A 21,782-nucleotide genomic window follows, 5' to 3' on the forward strand; every position below is an offset into this window, starting at 1 on the left:
CATAGGAAGAGGAAGTTAGACCAATTTGCCCCAGCAAATTACAGACAAGGCCGGGTATGCTGGGAGTTGTAGTCTTGGCAAAAACAAAAACACAACATACTCTACTGCAATCACAAACATTCAATTAATATTGGTCATTTTATTTTTTTTAACTAACACCTATAATACTGAAACCAAAATAATGTCCAGAGTTAAGTGGAGACACTCTGGATCATTTTGCTTTTGCAAGAAAGTCAGCTTGGCTTGGTTGGTTGGTAGTCCATTGGCCCCTAGTCAGAAGGCTGTGGGTTCCAAATACCACTCCATGCAGCACTGAGGGAGTGGCAGGCTGAATGCGGGCCCTCTTTTTCTACCCACAGCCTGCCGAACAAAAGCGAAAGACAGAAAGGAGATGAGTAAAAGTGGAGGGCAGAGAAACACAAGGCAAAAAACAAAAAGGGCCACTGTGCAGCAAAATTCTAAAGGGTCAAAGTGTAATAAAAAGGCAAGCATGAAAGCTCGGTGCCTCAATGCAAGGAGTATTCGGAACCCAAGAGAGGGCTCTGAGCTAGTTAGAGTGGGTGAGAGCTCAGATGAACAGGACCCCAAGAAAGAATGCAAAAGGCAGGAGGCAACAGAGCAGAGTAGCACTGGGGTAAGTGTAAACCACAAGGTAATAGGAAGGGACAATATGTATGAATATAAAAGGGGTTGCAGGAGGGTTCAAAACTAAAAATCATGGTTTAAAAACTAGTATTAAAACACTCTACCTAAACGCACGCAGCATTCGAAATAAAGTAAATGAGTTGACGGCACAAATCATTATGAATGGGTATGATTTGGTGGCCATTACAGAAACGTGGTTGCAGGGGGGCCAAGACTGGGAATTAAACATACAGGGGTATCTGACAATTCGGAAAGATAGACAAGGGAAAGGAGGTGGGGTAGCTATGTTAATAAACGATGATATCAGGGCAGTTGTGAGAGACGATATTGGCTCTAATGAACAAAATGTTGAATCATTGTGGGTGGAGATTAGAGATAGCAAGGTGGGTGTAGTTTATAGGCCCCCAAATAATAACTTCATGGTGGGGCAGGCAATAATCAAGGGAATAATGGAGGCATGTGAAAAAGGAACGGCAGTAATCATGGGGGATTTTAACCTACATATCGATTGGTCAAATCAAATCGCACGGGGTAGCCTAGAGGAGGAAGTCATAGAATGCATACAGGATTGTTTCTTAGAACAATATGATACAGAACCTACAAGGGAGCAAGCTATCTTAGATCTGGTCCTGTGTAATGAGACAGGAAAAATAAACGATCTCCTAGTAAAAGATCCTCTAGGAATGAGTGATCACAGTATGGTTGAATTTGTAATACAGATTGAGGGTGAGGAAGTAGTGTCTCAAACGAGCGTACTATGCTTAAACAAAGGGGACTACAGTGGGATGGGGGCAGAGTTGGCTAAAATAGACTGGAAACACAGACTAAACGGTGGCACAATTGAGGAACAGTGGAGGACTTTTAAGGAGCTCTTTCATAGTGCTCAACAAAAATATATTCCAGTGAAAAAGGGCGGTAAGAGAAGGGATAACCAGCCATGGATAACCAAGGAAATAAAAGGAGAGTATCAAATTAAAAACCAATGCGTATAAGGTGGCCAAGGTTAGTGGGAAACTAGAAGATTGGGAAAATTTTAAATGACAGCAAAGAATGACTAAGAAAGCAATAAAGGAAAGAAAGATAGATTACGAAAGTAAACTTGCCCAAAACATAAAAACAGATCGTAAAAGCTTTTACAGATATATAAAACGGAAAAGAGTGACTAAAGTAAATATTGGTCCCTTAGAAGATGAGAAGGGGGATTTAATAATGGGAAATGTGGAAATGGCTGAGACCTTAAACAATTATTTTGCTTCGGTCTTCAGTGGAAGACACAAAAACCATGCCAAAAATTGCTGGTCACAGGAATGTGGGAAGTGAGGACCTTGAGACAATCACTATCACTAGGGGGGGTAGTGCTGGATAGGCTAATGGGACTCAAGGTAGACAAGTCCCCTCGTCTAGATAAAATGTATCCCAGGGTATTAAAAGAGATGGCAGAAGTTATAGCAGATGCATTCGTTATAATCTGCCAAAATTCTCTGGATTCTGGGGAGATACCAGCGGATTGGAAAGCAGCTAATGTAACGCCTCTGTTTTAAAAAGGGGGCAGACAAAAGGCAGGAAACTATAGGCCAGTTAGTTTAACATCTGTAGTGGGGAAAATGCTTGAAGCTATCATTAAGGAAGAAATAGCGGAACATCTAGATAGGAATAGTGCAATCAAGCAGACGCAACATGGATTCATGAAGGGGAAATCATGTTTAACTAATTTACTGGAATTCTGTGAGGATATAACGAGCATGGTGGATAGAGGTATACCGATGGATGTGGTGTATTTAGATTTCCAAAAGGCATTCGATAAGGTGCCACACAAAAGGTTACTGCAGAAGATAAAGGTACACGGAGTCAGAGGAAATATATTAGCATAGATGGAGAATTGGTTGGCTAACAGAAAGCAGAGAGTCGGGATACATGGGTCCTTTTCAGGTTGGAAATCGGTGGTTAGTGGTATGCCACAGGGATTGGTGCTGGGACCACAACGGTTTACAATATACATAGATGACATGGAAGAGGGGACAGAGTGTAGTGTAACAAAATTTGCAGATGACAAAGATTAGTGGGAAAGCGGGTTGTGGAGAGGACAGAGAGGCTGCAAAGAGATTTAGATAGGTTAAGTGAATGGGCTAAGGTTTGGCAGATGGAATACAATGTCGGAAAATGTGAGGTGATCCACCTTGGGGGGGGGGGGGAAAAAACAGTAAAAGGGAATATTATTTGAATGGGGAGAAATTACAACATGCTGCTAACAAATAATTGAATTTTGAGGAGGTAGTAACCAGGAGGGTCGATGAGGGCAGTGCATATGGTGTAGTGTATATCCCAAAAAGTTAGTTTGCAGGTGCAGCAGGTAATCAGGAAGGCGAATGGAATGTTGGCCTTCATTGCGAGAGGGATGGAGTACAAAAGCAGGGAGGTCCTGCTGCAATTGTATCGGGTATTAGTGAGGCCGCACCTGGAGTGCTGCGTGCGGTTTTGGTCACCTTACTTAAGGAAGGATATACTAGCTTTGGAGGGGGTACAGAGACGATTCACTAGGCTGATTCCGGAGATGAGAGGGTTACCTTATGATGATAGATTGAGCAGACTGGGTCTTTACTCATTGGAGTTCAGAAGGATGAGGGGGGGATCTTATAGAAACATTTAAAATAATGAAAGGGATAGACAAGATAGAGGTTGTTTCCACTGGTCGGGGAGACTAGAACTAGGGGGCACAGCCTCAAAATACAGGGGAGCCAATTTAAAACCAAGTCGAGAAGGAATCTTCTCCCAGAGGGTTGTGAATCTGTGGAATTCTCTGCCCAAGGAAGCAGTTGAGACTAGCTCATTTAATGTATTCAAGTCACAGATAGATAGATTTTTAACCAATAAGGGAGCAGGCGGGTAAGTGGAGCAGAGTCCACGGCCAGATCAGCCATGATCTTGTTGAATGGCGGAGCAGGCTCGAGGGGCTAGATGGCCTACACTCCTGTTCCCAATTCTTATGTTCTTATGTAACCATGCCCAGATGTCAAAATAGGACAGGCCTCCCACCAAGGCACACTACCAGCTGCTTGCCCAAAATCCACATCAGGGGAGAAAATCTACCCAGTCCTGTGTAACTGAGAAATTTCAGTCAAGATGTTGATTGGATTACACTGCTTTGTACAGGTAGCGATGCTGTCTGAATTAGCAGGTACAAACACTACAAACTGAGGCATCGGGAAGAGCCTATATGGTGGCTAAAAGAACATTCTCAAAGATATTTGCAGTGGTCATGTATAAAGTATTCCAAAAGGGGGTGCTAGAATCCACTTAACTCAACACATTGTACAACACAAATCTCAGTGCAAAAAGTCTCCTCACACATGCCTCCTCCTGGTGCAAATCTGGATTCAGATCATGTTTTCTCCCTGATTCAACATTAAAATAGAAGGCAGTTACTTTGTGCAACATGCTTACCTCATTAAACAGGCAATAAAACCTTTCTAGGCTGACATTCCAGTGCAATACTGAGGGAGTGCTGCACTGTCTGAGGTGCCGTCTTTCAGATGAGGTGTTAATCTGCTCTCAAGTGGATGTAAAAGATCCCATGGTACTACTATTTTGAAGAGCAAGGGAGTTATCCCCGGTGTCCTAGCCAATATTTATCCCTTAAATCATCACTAAAACAGATTATATCACATGACCACTTTCCATACCTCGGGAGCCTATCAACAAGGGCAGACATAGATGACTAGGTTCAACACCGCCTCCAGTGCACCAGTGCAGCCTTCGGCCGCCTGAGGGAGAGAGGTGTTCGAAGATCAGGCCCTCAAATCTGGCACCAAGCTCATTGTCTGCAGGGCTGTAGTGATACCCGCCCTCCTGTATGGCTCAGACATGGACCACATACATTAGACACCTTAAATCGCTAGAGAAATACCAACAATGTCTCCACAAGATCCTGCAAATCTCCTGGGAGGACAGACGCACCAATGTTAGTGTTCTCGATCAGGCCAACATCCCCAGCATCGAAGCAAAGACCACACTCGACCAGCTCCATTGGATGGGCCACATTTTCACATGCCTGACAAGACTCCCAAAGCAAGCGCTCTACTCTGAACTCCTACACAGCAAGCAAGCCCCAGGTGGACAGAGGAAATGTTTCAAGGACACCCTCAAAGCCTCCTTGATAAAATGCAACATCCCCACCAACACCTGGGAATCCTTGGCCAAAGACCGCCCCAAGTGGAGGAAGAGCATCCGGGAGGGCACTGAGCACCGAGTCTCGTCGCCGAGAGCATGCAGAAAACAAGCGCATGCAGAAGGAGCGTGCAGCAAACCAGTCCCACCCACCCTTTTCTTCAACGACTGTCTGTCCCACATGTGACAGACTGTAATTCCCATATTGGACTGTTCAGTCCCCTAAAAACTCAGTGGAAGCAAGTCTTCCTCGATTTCGAGGGACTGCCTATGATAACATTGCTGTTTGTGGGTGCTTGCCAAGCGCAGATTAGCTGGCACGTTTCCTACAATACAACAGTGACGACACTTCAAAAAGTGCTTCATTGGCTGTAAAGCACTTAGACATCCTGTGGTCAAGAAAGGCAAGTCTTTTTTTTTTTCCAACTTAAGTCAACTGGCCTGAGCACCAATTCACGCTTATGAGTGGATTTTGCAAAGTGGAGGTGGGACTGGAAAGTGACTAAATGCTAGCACAGCGACAGCCAGCAGTGGATGGAGAATGGGGTCAATCAGCACAAGCTCCTTGCACCAGCAACTAGCATAATGAACGACAACAATCTGGCTAGTATCTGAAATGTAAAAGCGATGTGGCCATTGGCCCAGGGCGGGTGCGGGGGGGGGGAGGGGGAGAAGAGAAAGAAATATGTTTAATCTTTAATAAAAACATTTTGATCCTTTATAAACATTTGGCAGCTTCTGCTAAGTCCAAAGAAGGGGCGTTGGAAAAGAGGAGAGAAATGTCAGGCCGAAAAGAAGTGAAAAGGAAATCCAGCTTGGAAGCATGAAACGGAATGTGCGACAAGTGACAGTACCGACTTCCTGTTGGATGCCTGGACTTGGGAATGGATGACATACAAGGAATGAATATTATAGCTCTTTCATTACATCTAATACATACTTATATTGCAGCAAGACACACATTTAACACATAACTGTCTCGTCTCACACATCAAATTATTGTAACATGACCCAACTGGATTGGACACGTTATTAGTCACTGGGCATCAAGACTATTTTTCCATTTTCACAAGATGGCAAAAAGTTCAATAGAACAAATCACAACTGGCACATCCAAGCATGGAAAGATAGGGCAAGATGAAGCATCAGGCCTCCCTACATCCCTCTTCTCACTCACTCCCACACAAGAATACACAATATCTTGCGATACAAGCTCTGAAGGGGTGTCAGGTAGCCAGTTTCGTAACATTTTTTTTTTCCTCATTGTGGGCTTGAAAGAACAGCCAGTCAGCAACCCGGAGCAAAAAAGCACCACAAGACAGTTTGCAAGCAGCACCACACATTCTGGGGGATGCAGTTATTGAGAAGATAGTATTGGTTCTGGCACAGGTGAGATGGAGCAAAAGATCTACGGTATAGGTGGGCAATAGCTGCCCTGAGTAGTTGTAACAGTACTTTGAAAAAAGCACCAGTGCAGCAAGATTGGGAAACCATATCTTGCCACTCTGTGGGAAAGCAGATCAAATGTACTGCCTATGTTCCCTTAAAGAAAAAAAGGATGGGGCTAACAAATAATTGAATTTTGAGAGGAGGTAACCAGGAGGGTCGATGAGGGCAGTGCATATGGTGTAGTGTATATCCCAAAAAGTTAGTTTGCAGGTGCAGCAGATAATCAGGAAGGTGAATGGAATGTTGGCCTTCATTGCGAGGGGGATGGAGTACAAAAGCAGGGAGGTCCTGCTGCAACTGTACAAGGTATTGGTGAGGCCACACCTGGAGTACTGCATGCAGTTTTGGTCACCTTAAGGAAGGGGTACGGAAACGATTCACTAGGCTGATTCCGGAGATGAGGGGGGTTACCTTATGATGATAGATTGAGTAGACTGGGTCTTTACTCGTTGGAGTTCAGAAGGATGAGGGATGATCTTATAGAAACATTTAAAATAATGAAAGGGATAGACAAGATAGAGGCAGAGAGGTTGTTTCCACTGGTCGGGGAGACTAGAACTAGGGGGCACAGCCTCAAAATACGTGGGAGCCAATTTAAAACCGAGTTGAGAAGGAATTCCTTCTCCCAGAGGGTTGTGAATCTGTGGAATTCTCTGCCCAAGGAAGCAGTTGAGGCTAGCTCATTGAATGTATTCAAATCACAGATAGATAGATTTTTAACCAATAAGGGAATTAAGGATTACGGGGAACGGGCAGGTAAGTGGAGCTGAGTCCACAGCCAGATCAGCCATGATCTTTGAATGGCAGAGCAGGCTTGAGGGGCGAGATGGCCTAATCCTGTTCCTAATTCTTATGTTCTTATGTTCTTATATGGATTTTAGCAAAGCTTTTGATAAGGTCACACATGGCAGACTGGTCACAAAAATAAAAGCCCATGGGATCCAGGGCAAAGTTGGATCCAAAAGTGACTCCGAGGCAGGAAGCAAAGGGTAATGGTTGATGGGTGTTTGTGACTGGAAGGCTACATTCAGTGGGGTTCCACAGGGCTCAGGGCTGGGGCCCCTGCTTTTTGTGGTATATGTCAATGACTTGGACTTGAATGTTGGGGGTATGATTAAGAAGTTTGCAGATTACACTAAAATAGGCTGTGTGGTTGATGAAGAAAGCAGGAAGATATCAATGTACTGGTCAGGTGGGCACAATAGTGGAAATGGAATTCAATCCGGAAAAGTGGGAGGTAATGTATTTGGGGAGGTCTAACAAAGCAAGGGAATACACAAATGGTACAACTCAGAAGTGTAGAGGAACAAGGGGACCTTGGAGTACAGATCCACAGATCACTGAAGGTATATGGCCAGGTAGATAAGGTGGTTAAGGCGGCATATGGAATACTTGCCTTTATTAGTCGAGGCATGGAATACAAGAGCAAGGAGGTTATGCTTGAACTGTATAAAACACTGATTAGGTCGCAGCTGGAGTACTGTGTGCAGTTCTGGTCACCGCATTACAGGAAAGATGTGATTGTACTGGAAAGGGTGCAGAGGAGATTTACAAGAATGTTGCCTGGACTGGAGAATTTTGGCTATGAGGAAAGATTGGAGATGCTGAGTCTGTTTTCTTTGGACCAAAAGGAGGTGGAGGGGAGACCCGATTGAGGTGTATAAAATTGAGGGGCCTGGATAGAGTGGATAGGAAGGACCGGTTTCTCTTAGAGGGAGTCATCAACAAGGGGGCATAGATTTAAAGTAATTGGGAGGAAGGTATAGAGGGAATACGAGGGGAAATTTCCAGAGGGTGGTGGGGGTCTGGAACCCACTGCCTGAAAGGGTGGTCGAGACAGAAACCCTCACCACATTTAATACTTGGATGTGCACTTAAACAGGGCTACAGACCAAAGGGTTGTAAATCTGTGGAATTCACTGCCTCAGAGCTGTAGAAGCTGGGTCATGGTCTTAAATTTAAGACAGATAGACAGTTTCTTAACCGATAAGGGAATAAGGGGTTCTGGGGAGCGGCCAGGGAAGTGAATCTGAGTCCATGACCATATTGAATGGTGGAGCAGGCTCGAGGGGCCGCATGGCCTACTCCTGCTCCTATTTCTTACATTATTAGGCTCGATAGCTCTTGGTCGGCCAGTGTGGACAAGGTGGGCCAAAATGGCCTCGTTCTGTGCTGTAAATTGGCATGATTCTATGATCACCAGATGTTGAAGTATCAGAATCACACAGCCGAGGAGGCAGCCATTCAACCCACTGTGGCTGCTCTTTGAAAAATCTATCCAATTAGTTCCCATAGCCCTGCAATTTTTAATTTTATTTTTAAATAAGTATTCAATTCCCTTTTGATAGTTACTATTGAATCTGCTTCCACCACCCTTTCAGGCAATACATTCCAGATCATATCTCTGCGTAAAGAAAAAATTAGCCAGCTACACAACAGTCGAGGCTATTGGTGACCTTGCCCTCATTGGCAATTGCCACATTGCAATATAGTTGTAGGTAGCTTTGAAACAGTTAACAAAGCTGCTGACCTGAACCAAGCAGAGGCAGTTGCCCTCGACAGGTAGATGTACTAACAGACATATTGCTTGGTATAGTAGCAGGTAGCCACTGCAGTATCAGACATAAGAATTAGGAGCAGGAGTATGCCATACAGCCCCTCAAGCCTGCTGCACCATTTAATACGATCGTGGCTGATCCGATCGTGGACTCAGGTCCACTTCCCTGCCCGCTCCCCATAACCTAGTTATTCCCTTATTAACAAACTGTCTATCCCGGTCTTAAATTTATTCAATGTCCCAGCTTCCACAGCTCTGATGCAGTGAATTCCAGATTTACAACCCTGAGAAAAGAAATTTCTCATCTCAGTTTTAAATGGGCAGCCCCTTATTCTAAGATTATGCCCCCTAGTTCTAGTCTGCCCCCATCAGTGGAACCATCCCCTCTGCATCCACCTTGTCAAGCCCCCTCAATCTTGTACGTTTCGATAAGATTACCGCTCAATGTTCTGAATTCCGATAAGTAGAGGCCCAACCTACCCTCATAAGTCAAACCCCTCATCTCTGGAATCAACCTCGTGAACCTTCTCTGAACTGCCTCCAAAAGTATATCCTTTTGTAAATATGGAAACCAAAACTGCACATAGTATTCCAGGTGTGGCCTCACCAATACCCTGTACACCTGTAGCAAGACTTCCCTGCTTTTATACTCCACCCCCTTTGTAATAAAGACATGGTGCAATAGTTTCAGAGTCACATCCAATCCACGAGGTTCCTATAGCAGCCTGCTGTCATTCACACTTCTCCCGACGTGCTCCTTTCTAGGTGTGGCCCTACATTAGAAAAAAATACATGTGCTTAGGATAAAAAAAACATTAATACCACATTCACAGTAGTTTAAAGGAAAAAATATTCTACTCTAATCTAGAGTTCATTTGAGAAAGTGCATATTACAGTAAGTCAGTTTATGGCTATGCCTGGCAGTTAAGGTATAGTAGATGGTAATGGAGTTTGAATTGTTCACAGTTGGACAGGGTCCAGATAACATGTGCAATCACTGACAGACACTAGTAGTCTTGGCTGTAACTTGATCTATTTTCTTCCTCCCCAATTCTAAAGAGTACAAGTGGAATTCTCAGGATTTCCCACCAGCAATTTTCTGCCTGCATATCATACAGTTATCAGGGGAACTGTAGGGTCTTTCCAGATGGATAAATTAAGATGGGCCAAATCACCTGTAAGTATCTTGGTGGTGATATCCAATATATTTGAATGCTGTAATCAATTTAGCATCAGTCACCACTTCTAGCAAACATTCCAAGTTCCTATACAATCTTCCCCAGTGCTTACCTTATCATGGACTTCTGTCTTCAGAAAAAGGATACAAGCAGATTAACAAGAGCCATTGTTATTTTGCCTAAATTTACAAACATACATTTCAAAATTAAAAATATTATTCTACAACTTGCATTTTAGAACATCTTTAATGTAGAAATACATCACACGATGCTTCAGAGGTGGTAATCACCCAGCCAAGGAGATATTAGGAGGGGTGGCCATAAGCTTGGTCAAATAGATGTTTTTTTAAGCAGGGTTTTAAAGGAGACGAGTGAGGTGGAGGAATAGAGCGGTTTGTGAAGAGATTCCTAGTGTCTGGGGCTTAGACAGCTGAAGGCAAACGGAGTGGGGGGTCACACATGAGCCCATGTAGTTGAAGAAGAGGAGGGGGCCAAGAATAGATCCTTAGGGGACTCCAAAAAGGTAATGATGTGAGGCAGGAAGAGAAGCCATTGCTCGAGGTGCTTTGGTTACAGATAGGCAAGTGGAACCAAGTGAGCACAATCCCACTGAGCTGGACGACGGAGTCATCGGAAGATGATGTGATTGACTAGGTCAATGGCTGCAGAGAAAAAAGACTTGCATTTATCTAGCGCCTTTCACAACCATTGGACATCCCAAAGCACTTTACAGCCAATGAAGTACTTGGAGTGCAGTCACTGTTGTAATGTGGGAAACGCAGCAGCCACTTTGCACACAAGCAAACTCCCACAAACAGTAATGTGATAATGACTAGATAATCTGTTTTATGGTTTATATTGATTGAGGGATAAATATTTGCCAGGACACCAGGTATAACACCCTGCTCTTCAAAATAGTGCCATGGGATCTTTTACGTCCACTTGAGCAGACGGGGCATTGGTTTAACATCTCTTCCGAAAGATGGCACCTCCAACAGTGAGTGGCACTGCACTGGAGTGTCAGCCTAGATTTTTTTTGTGCTCAAGTCCCTGGAGTGGGACTTGAACCCACAACCTTCCGACTCAGGAGAGTGTGCTAACTTTGATTAGGGTCATTTCAGTGTTGTGGCAGTGACAGAAATCTAAAAAGATTTAAAATGGTGGGTAAGGATTTGGGAGGAGACAGCACATTCAAGGATTCGAGGGGACAGGGAAGCTGGAGATGGGCCAGTAGTTTGCAAGGACAAAGGGGTCGAGGGTGTTTTTTTTGGGAGGGGGTGATGCTGGCTTTGAAAGAATGGGGGAAATATATTGTTTGCTAGCAGGAGGAAAAGTGGTGTAGTTAGCAGTTTAATGGGGTCAAGGGAGCAGGTGGTGGGGGTCATGGGCATGAGCTTGGAGGGAAGATAGGAATAACTAGGTAGCTTTGTGATGAATAGTTAGACTAGCTGTGTGCCAGATACACTCAAGTCTGCGCTCATTGTAGGGAGCGAAGATGGAATCATACTAGGATGCGAGACAGTTTTGGTGGAGACAATGGCATCAATGGTAGGGGTGAGGAGTGGTTGAGCAGATCGATGGCAAAATGGAGGGCTAAAGACTAGACAGTTTGAAAGTGCAGTTGTAAGTGACTTGGGGGCATCTTTTTCCAGCAGTGGTTGTAAAAGGAAGTGGGATTGGAAGAGGGTAGGGTGATGTGGATGTGAAGGGATACAAGGACATGGTCAAAGATGGCCTTTTCTGATCGAGGGGGAAGTCATTAAAATGGGTAGAAGAATTGAGAGAGAGAGAGAGAGAGAGAGATTTAGGGAGAATGGGAGTGCAGTTAAATCAAGAGGAAAGGGGACAAGGAGAGCCAAGATGGAGTGTGAAATCAGTGTCCATAGCCATGAGGGGGCCTGGTTACTTCTCAAACTGCATTACACACACATGTACAAACTATACACGGAAACATCTCAGAATTGTTCTGTAAAAATAAGTCTGGTCCTTTTAATTTTGTCACTTTATTTACACGGCATTTATTTTTTAAAAAATCATTATGGTTCAAAACATTAAGCACTTTATCACAGGATTCAAGGCACACCTTAGTGGAAAGAGTCAGTAGCAGAGTCTGTACCATGTTTAAAAATCAGAGTTATGGACAACAATCACTTCCTAATTTTAATTTTTTTTAAATATATTTAAACTGAGCGCTGAGGTCACTGGAGGTAAAGATTTGATTCTTGTGCAAGAGAGAGTTCAGTTAAACATGCAAATTCCAGAAACCACCATCATTACTGCTATTAATAAAGCATTGATTTCAGTTTCCCTCAGGCGGAAAAGTAATTTCAAAGCCACATCTCTCCCCAAATAAGTGGATTCCATATTTTAAAATTATATTTTTACATAGTGCCTCACCGGAACAGTACACAACACAGTGAATTACTCAAGTGCAGTGACTTACATGAACAATAAACAGGCAAAGAAATTGTTTAATCATGCAAGTTTTGAAGAGTCCGATTGTGGGTGTTTGGGGACGGGGTTGGTGGTGAGAGGGGAAAGAGAAGATACTTTACTTTTTTTAAAAAAAAAACACAAATTGTTAAGATCAACTAATTTTAGCCAGTGAAATTCACACAGTAAGCTATTGTAGGATACAACTTTGGTGTAAAATGAAAATTACACGTGAGTTTCTGTAACTAATGTTTGAGCGCAATATTGCACCAGACACCTGGCCCCACTGTCCATCTCACTCCAGTTTACATTTTAACCTGGTGCCATTTTCTATTTGGCCCTGGCCAGTCAGCCTAGGATCCACAAAATAAGTGGAAATCCATTAAAGCTGGAACAAGGTACATTGGGCATTTCACATTTCAGATTTCAGCTAACAGTAGCAGGCAAACTGCACGATTGTTGTTGACTCAGCATTTGAAAAACCTCAATGCACTTTAAGGACACAGGGCAAAGAGGAGAATACCTTTTCCACTCATCTATACAAGCTATTATTACATTAATTTATATATAAAAAGGTTCACAAGAGCAAATTTAAAATCCAGCTTACTAAAAAAAAAGAATTATAGTTTGGACAGTGATGGTTCAAGAAAGAAAATCTATTGTGATATTCCACTTTGTACCAAGGACTCACTAACATGGGAACAAGGTTCTATACTTTATTCAGTTATTTAATACCCTGGAAGAACTGCCACAATGCACTGTGCCAAACTAAGCTAAATAAGCTCCCCATCCCACCTCTGAAAATAAAAACAAAGTACCTCTCAATAGGCGCTGCTTGGAAAAATACAGTTAAGGTGCATGCAATAGTTTGTCAGTAAATTGTTTCTAATCAAACAGAAAAATTCTATTACCAAAAAGGACATTGCTTTTCTGTAACAATAAAAGATTAGTGCAAAATACAATTGTTAACACTGTGGATCTTGATCTTTGTGTCTCATAACTGGATAGGTTCACAAACAAGTGAATTTTGTACAGTTTTGGGTGCAATTTCTTCAGCAAATAAAAAGTGACTAGGTGACATTGAGACAACCTGGTAACACAAGGGATGAGCCATCAACTTCCAACCAGAATTTCTATTTGGCAGGCAACAAGCAACGGCTACTCCAACACCATGGAATACCACTGTGTTTCATCTAATCCTCTAGATGGCATTATCAGAGAGAAGGATGCAACAAAGCAGACCATCTGGCTGATCACATCACCAGTGAACATTCTCAACCATGATAGACAAACAACTCAATTGTCCCGCTTTTCTGGAGGAGACGAGGCAGATGACAATAGGCAACAAGAGAGACCATATAAAAAGTTGCTGGTGATCCTGAATGCATCGAAGACTTGCAACAGGTCAGAGGAGAGTGTGGTTCCACAAGACTGACTCCCAAGTCAGAAGATACAGGACACATTTGGATGAGCATCATTTTTTTTTTTATATATACATTGTGCATCCTGTACCAGTCGTGAGCCAGTCCCTGGTGCCGAAAGGAATCATGGGCCACAGTTACCATCCTGCATACACCGGTTCTCTGTCCCAGGAGATTCCGTAAGACGACTGAGTCTCTTGGCCAGGGGATGGTTCTTTGTTCAATAACGGGGATCGCACTGGGTCCATTGGTCCGACTTCCTTTTTGCAACGTACAATTAGTACAGTGATTATCAGCAAAATAACTGAAAAAGAACGTGAAATTGATCAGAGATGGAAATATACAAGACCATAATAGATACGAGCATAAATAATAGACAAGCAGAACTGTTACACATGGTAATTTTTCTTTGCAATTTCTTTTATATACAAAAAATATACTGGAAAGACAGTTTTACTTAACTGTCACTCAATACCAGCTAACCTATTTGCTTCTTGTAGTTACTGTAAAATACAATGTACCCAGTTTATTTTTAACATGGGGATTTCTCCCCCCCCCCCCCCAAAAAAAGGAAGTCACTGGACAATCCTCAAGATGTTTAGGAAAGATCTGGAGTCGAGCAAGAAAAGTACAAAACAAGAGATCTAGGCATAAAGATTGATTGGAGACATGGATAGAGGCATTTTAAAACTAATCTTCTCCCTTTCCATATCTATCTTATCCTGATGTTGCTCATTCCAGCTAATGTATGCTTTCACCAGGCAGACTTTTAAAAAAAAAAAACACATTCACAGGATGTAGGCATCGCTGGCTATGCCAACATTTATTGCCCATCCCCAATTGCCTTTGAGTGGCTTGCTAGGTCATTTCAAAAGCAAGTTAAGAGTCAACCACATTGCTGTGGGTCTGGAGTCACACGTAGACCTGATGAGGCAAGGACAATAGCTCAATATAGCCAAATCTACACTGAGTCACAAACTGAACTCAGCAGCCAACTCACGTCTAGCAACAAGTGCCTTGTGGAACAATGTGTAGGATTGGTGATTGGTTGGGATGCAGGAGACAGTAGGGATGACAGTAATGTACTCGGATTGGCAGGATAATGTCAAGTGGTGTTCCCCAGGGATCTGCACTGGGGCCCCAGATTTTCACCATACATATCAATGACTTGGATGAAGGAATAAAGCATTAAATAGCCAAGTTTGCAGATGAAACTAAGTTATGAGGTATAGCAAGTGTAATGTATGCATATGTTCTGGAGGAGTAGAAATTCTCTCCAAATATTGGGAAGACCAAAGCCATTGGCATTCGTCCTCGTCACAAACTCCATTCTCACTACTGACTCCACCCCTCAACATTTCTGTGGCCAAATTGGACTGTTTGCAACCTTGGTGTCATTTGACTCGGAAATGAGCTCGGACCACATATCCACGGCATAACTAAAACTGCCTATTTCCACCTCCATAACATTGCCTGCCTCCTCCCCTGCCTCAGCTCATCTGCTGCTGAATCCCTCATCCATGTCTTTGAGACCTCCAGACTTGACTACTTCAATGTGCTCCTGGCTGGCCTCCCACATTCTATCCTATGTAAACTGGAGGTCATCCAAGACTCGGTTGCCCATGTCCTAACTTGCACCAAGTCCCTTTCACCTATCATCCAGTGCTCACTGACCTCCACTGGCTCCCGGTTAAGCAACATCTTTCAAAATTCTGATCCTGGTTTACAAATCCCTCCATGGCCTTGCCCCTCCCTATCTCGAATCTCCTTCAGCCTCACCAAGATAGCTGCGATCCTCAAATTCTGCTCTCAAGCATCCCTGATTATAATCGTTTAACCATCGGTGGTCGTGCCTTCAGCTGCCTAGGCCCAAACTCTGGAACTCCCTAAACCTCTCCACCTCTTCCCTCCTTTAAGATGCTCCTTAAAACCTACCTCTTTGACCAAGCTTTTGGTCACCTGCCCTAATTTCTTCTTCTGTGGCTTGGTGTCAAATTTTTGCCTTATAACACTCATGTGACGAGCCTTGGGACATTTTACTATGTTAAAAGGCACTGTATAAATTCAAGTGGTTGTTGGGCAAACATGTGATGGATGGAATTCAATATGGGGAAGTCATCTGTTTTGGATTGGAGAAAGACAAATTGTAATTATTTTCTTAATGGCAAGGGATTAGGAATTGTGGAAGAGCAAAGGTGGTCCAGATACACAAATCAAAGCTCGTGCACATGTACGAAAAAGCTAAAGGAAGGTTGGCCTTTATCTCAATGGGGCTGGAATTCAAAGGGGAGGAAGTGATGCTTCAGTTGTAGAGCTTTGGTCAGGTCAGAGCATTGCGTGCAGTTTTGGGCACCACACCTCTGGAAGGATATATTTGGCCTTGGAGGTGGTACAATGCAGATTCACCAGAATGATATGATTAAATTATGAGGGCAGGTAGCATAAACTTGGCTTGTAGTCTCTGGAGTTTAAACGGTTGAGGGGTGATCTCATGGAGGTCTCAAACAGTAAATAGATGAGAAGCTATTTCTTCTGGTGGTGGAATCCACAACAAGGGGGCACAATCTTAAAATTAGAGCAAGGATTAGGGACATCAACTATGTGGAGAGACTAGGGATTGTTTTCCTTAGGCCAGAGAAGGTTAAGGAAGATATAATAGAAGTATTCAAAGTATGAAGGGTTCTGACAGTGGATCTGGAGAATTGAATATATTCTTGCAAAGGAAACATTTGTAGGGCTATGGGGAAAGACCAGGGGAGTGGGACCAATTGGATAGCTGTTTCCAAGAACCAACAAAGGCACGATGGGCTGAATTTTTTTTTTTAAATTAAATTCATTCAGATCAATCATTTGGATTAATCAAGGACAGTCAGCATGGATTTGTTAAGGGAAAGTCATGTCTAACTTAATTGAATTTATTTGTGGCAGTAAATAGGAGGGTTGATGAGGGTTGCACATTTGATGTAATCTACATGGATTTTAGCAAGGCTTTTGGCAAGGTCCCACATGCAGACTGGTCAGAAAAGTAAAAGCCCATGGGATCCAAATTGGCTCAGAGGCAAGAAGCAAATGGCAATGGTCGACAGATGTTTGTGACTGAAGATTGCTTCCAGTGGGGTTCTGCAGGGCTCAGTACTAGGTCCCTTGCCTTTTAATGGTATTATATAATTGATTTAGACTGCAATGCAGCGGGGGCATGATTAAGAAGTTTGCAGATGATACAACAATTGGTTATGTGGCTGAAAATGTGGAAGAAAGCTGTAGACAGCAGGAAGAAATCAATGGACTGGTCAGGTGGGCAGAAAAGTGGCAAATGGAATTCAATCTGGAGAAGTGTGAGGTAACACATTTGGGGAGGGGAAAGGCAGCAAGGGAATAGACAATGAATGGTAGGATACTGAAAAGTGTAAAGGAACAGAGGGACTGGAGTGCATGTCCACAGATCTCTGAAGGTAGGACAGGTAGATAAGGTGGCATACAGGATACTTTCATTTTTTAGCCAAGGCACAGAATACAAGAGCAGGGAGGTTATGCTAGAACTGTATAAAACACTAATTAGGCCACAGCTAGAGTACTGCGTATAATTCTGATCACCATGTTACAGGAAGGTGAGATTGCACTAGAGACTGTACATAGGTAATTTACGAGGATGTTACCAGAACTGGAGAATTTTAGCTATGAGGAAAGATTGGATAGGCTGGAGTTGTTTTCAACAAAGGCTGAGGGTAGATTTAATTGTGGTGTATAAAATCATGAGGGGCCTAGATAAATGATAGGAAGGATCTATTTCCCTTAGCAGAGGTCAATACCACAGCAGGCATGGATATAAAGTACTTGGTAAAAGGATTAGAGGGGAGTGGAGGAGAACTCTTTTCACCCAGAGGGTGGTGGGGGTCTGGAACTCATTGCCTAAGAGAGGTAGAGGCAGAATCCCTTGCCACATTTAAAAAGTATTTGGATATGCACTTTAAGTGTCGTAACCTACAAGGCCACGGACCAAGAGTTGGAAAGTGGGATTAGCCTGGATAGCTCTTTCTGCTGGCACAGAGACGTGCTGAATGGCTTCCTTCTGTGCTGTAAATTTCTGATTCATGCAATGTGGGCATCGCTGGCAAGGGCCAGCATTTACTACCCATCCCTAATTGCCCTGGAGAAGGTGGTGGTGAGCTGCCTTCTTGAACCGCTGCAGTCCATGTGGTGAAGGTACTCCCACAGTGCTGCTATGTAGGGAGTTCCAGGATTTTGACCCAGCGACAAAGGAACGGCTATATATTTCCAAGTCCGGTTGGTACGTGACTTGGAAGGGAATTGAAGATGGTGGTGTTCCCATGCACATGCTGCCTACTCCTAGGTGGTAGAGGTGATGTGTCAAAGCAGTCTTGGTTAGTTGCTACAGTGCATCTTGTAGATGGTCTCCTGTGCTGTAAGATTCTACTAAAATCTGGAACTTGCTTCCCCAAAAGACTGGATATTAGGTCAACTGAAATTTTGAACAGATTTATTAGGCAAGGGTATTAAGGGATATGGGTCAAAAGCAGATAAATGGAATGGAGGTACAGTTCTGCCATGATCTAATTGAATGGCAGAACTGGCTAAAGTGGCTGAATGGCCTATTCTTGTTCTTATGTTGGTCAAACATGGTCATCTTCCTACAGGAAGACAGTTGAAGCTTTTTGCATAACTGCCATCCAAGGAACGGGAATGCTGAGCTGAAGTTAAATACCCGAGTCAGTACCTCGCCATCCAGCTCAACCACATTAAGTTTGAACCGGATAACATAAACATTGTCACTCTGCTTCACCAAGTCACATGCTGCAAAGACCATGGACCACAATTAGAAACACTGACTGCCTCTGCCAAACTAAATTGTGCAGTTCAGCCTGTATTAACACACTACTTCCCACTGCCACAAGCCAAGTTACCAAAGTTATCGACCTATTCATTGAACATCTGCTGAGGGGATGATGGTCTGTTAATAGGAAGTGACCAACCACTTGAAAAAATATGAACTGATCAGAGAGCCAGCATTGGATTTGTAACGGATAAGTCAGAGAATCTCTGTACAGGAGATGGCCATTCGGCCCATGCCAGCACTTTGAAAGAGCTATCCAATTAGTCCCACTCCCCCTGCTCTTTCCCATAGCTCTGCAGTGTTCTCCTTTTCATGTATTTATCTAATTCACTTTTGAAAGTCACTAGTGAATCTGCTTCATCACCATGTCAGGCAGGGCATTCCAGATCATAACTCATTGTCTCACCTCTGACTCATGCCAATGACCTTAAACCTGTGTCCTCTGCTTACCAACCCTTCTGCCAGTGGAAACAGTTTCTCCTTATTTACTTTATCCTTTTCAAGTATATATCCATTCTCCCCATCTACTCTCTTAAAACCCTTCATACTTTGAACACCTCTATTAAATACCATCTTAACCTTCTCTGCTCCAAGGAAAACAATCCCAGCTTCTAGTCAATTCAACCTATTTGAATGTTTTTGTTGAGGTAATTGACGTGGTAGGCAAGGGAGAATCTATGAATGTTATTTATATGGACTTCCAGAAGTAATTCAATAAGGTTTCACACAAGGGACAGTTAGAAAAAATGGGAATGCAGCAATTCAAATGAGAAGGCCCACCACCTTGGGATACAAGTTGGTAGGATCAGGCTACATTCCTATCACTCTCCATGTACAACACCCATTGCATTGAGCATTCCAAATATGATGAGTGGACTGGGATCTTCGCTTCAACTGTTTCAAGGACAGACTATTGGGCAGCATCCTTTTGAGATATAGAGCAGTTGGGGCTGAACACCATTTTCTCTTCCTCTGTCTTATTGCAATCAATTGCTGTACCTGAAACTCTTCGTGATCTCTCCCTCAAAGAAGTAGTACAATCTGTCTACTCACTGAATGAAGTGACCACAAGCAGGAATATGGTCAGTGGCGTGAGCACACACTGATCTCTTGATTTGAGGAAGAACGTTTCCATGCAGTACTGAGGTGCGGTACTTCCAGCTGGACAAAATGCATCATCTGGACAGTGGATCGGAGCTACGTCTGGACTCTGGAAAAGGTGGTAAGTGCTTCTTATTGATCATATTTCAGATTGGGTTAAACTGCAACCGCCACGCACCAAAGACTCCGATCACAAAAATATAGTAACAATTAATACCGAAAACAAAAGCAAAAGCAAAAACAAACCCTGCAAATCCTGGAAGATTCTTTATCCAAACATTAGCCTGTCTCTTTTCACAAAGGTGACGAACTGGCTGCATATTTCCATTTAATAGATTTGAAGACTGCTCTTTAAAATGGGACTAGGTGTTCATTAAAATACTAACCGTGCTTTTAAGCTTCACCACCAGTTTTGACAAAGCTCTAGAAAATTATATTGCAATTATCGCTCCTGTTCACTCCTAGCATCCACACTCAAGTGAGACTCAGACAAGTCACCCAGTGACCACTATGGTTATGAACTAATTGCCAAGGACACTTCCAAAGCACAAAAGCAAAACTCATAGAAAATAGGTGCAGGAGTAGGCAATTCAGCCCTTCGAGCCTGCACCACCATTCAATGAGTTCATGGCTGAACAGGCAACTTCAGTACCCCATTCCTGCTTTCTCACCATACCCTTGATCCCCCTAGTAGTAAGGACTACATCGAACTCCTTTTTGAATATATTTAGTGAATTGGCCTCAACAACTTTGTGGTAGAGAATTCCACAGGTTCACCACTCTCTGGGTGAAGAAGTTTCTCCTCATCTCGGTCCTAAATGGCTTACCCCTTATCCTTAGACTGTGTCCCCTGGTTCTGGACTTCCCCAACATTGGGAACATTCTTCCTGCATCTAACCTGTCTAAACCTGTCAGAATTTTAAACGTTTCTATGAGATCCCCTCTCATTCTTCTGAACTCCAGTGAATACAAGCCCAGTTGATCCAGTCTTTGATAGGTCAGTCCCGCCATCCCAGGAATCAGTCTGGAGAACCTTCACTGCACTCCCTCAATAGCAAGAATGTCCTTCCTCAAGTTAGGAGACCAAAACTGTACACAATACTCCAGGTGTGGCCTCACCAAGGCCCTGTACAACTGTAGCAACACCTCCCTGCCCCTGTACTCAAATCCCCTCACTATGAAGGCCAACATGCCATTTGCTTTCTTAACTGCCTGCTGTACCTGCATGCCAACCTTCAATGACTGATGTACCATGACACCCAGGTCTCGTTGCACCTCCCCTTTTCCTAATCTGTCACCATTCAGATAATAATCTGCCTCTGTTCTTACCACCAAAGTGGATAACCTCACATTTATCCACATTATACTTCATCTGCCATGCATTTGCCCACTCACCTAACCTATCCAAGTCACTCTGCAGCCTCTTAGCATCCTCCCCGCAGCTCACACTGCCACCCAACTTAGTTTCATCCGCAAATTTGGAGATACTACATTTAATCCCCTCGTCTAAATCATTAATGTACAATGTAAACAGCTGGAGCCCCAGCACAGAACCTTGCGGTACCCCACTAGTCACTGCCTGCCATTCTGAAAAATACTCATTTACTCCTACTCTTTGCTTCCTGCCTGCCAACCAGTTCTCAATCCACGTCAGCACACTACCCCCAATCCCATGTGCTTTAACTTTGCACATTAATCTCCTGTGTGGGACCTTGTCGAAAGCCTTCTGAAAGTCCAAATATACCACATCAACTGGTTCTCCCTTGTCCACTCTACTGGAAACATCCTCAAAAAATTACAGAAGATTTGTCAAGCATGATTTCCCTTTCACAAATCCATGCTGACTTGGACCCATCATGTCAACTCTTTCCAAATGCACTGCTATGACATCCTTAATAATTGAGTCCATCATTTTACCCAGTACCGATGTACAACATCCAACAATCACTAAAACCCAGAAGGACATCCCACCTTTAGTTATT

At 43.4% G+C, this 21,782-nt stretch overlaps 1 protein-coding gene across 2 annotated transcripts in view; it reads right to left on the reverse strand.

Moving 5' to 3' along the window:
• Positions 1-11,980: 11,980 nt before the first annotated feature.
• The window catches only part of LOC139230049 (multiple epidermal growth factor-like domains protein 9), a 66,057-nt gene continuing 56,255 nt past the window's right edge, over positions 11,981-21,782 (reverse strand). For both annotated transcript variants that reach the window (XM_070861831.1, XM_070861823.1), the window contains exons 8-9: positions 19,753-19,909; positions 11,981-14,151 (exon numbers count right to left, since the gene is read on the reverse strand). In XM_070861831.1, coding sequence (XP_070717932.1) covers positions 13,985-14,151; positions 19,753-19,909 — 324 coding nt within the window. In that variant the 3' untranslated portion in view covers positions 11,981-13,984. The remainder of the gene's footprint in view (positions 14,152-19,752; positions 19,910-21,782) is intronic.

Source organism: Pristiophorus japonicus, chromosome 2 (assembly GCF_044704955.1).
Source record: "Pristiophorus japonicus isolate sPriJap1 chromosome 2, sPriJap1.hap1, whole genome shotgun sequence".
NCBI lineage: Eukaryota > Metazoa > Chordata > Chondrichthyes > Pristiophoridae > Pristiophorus > Pristiophorus japonicus.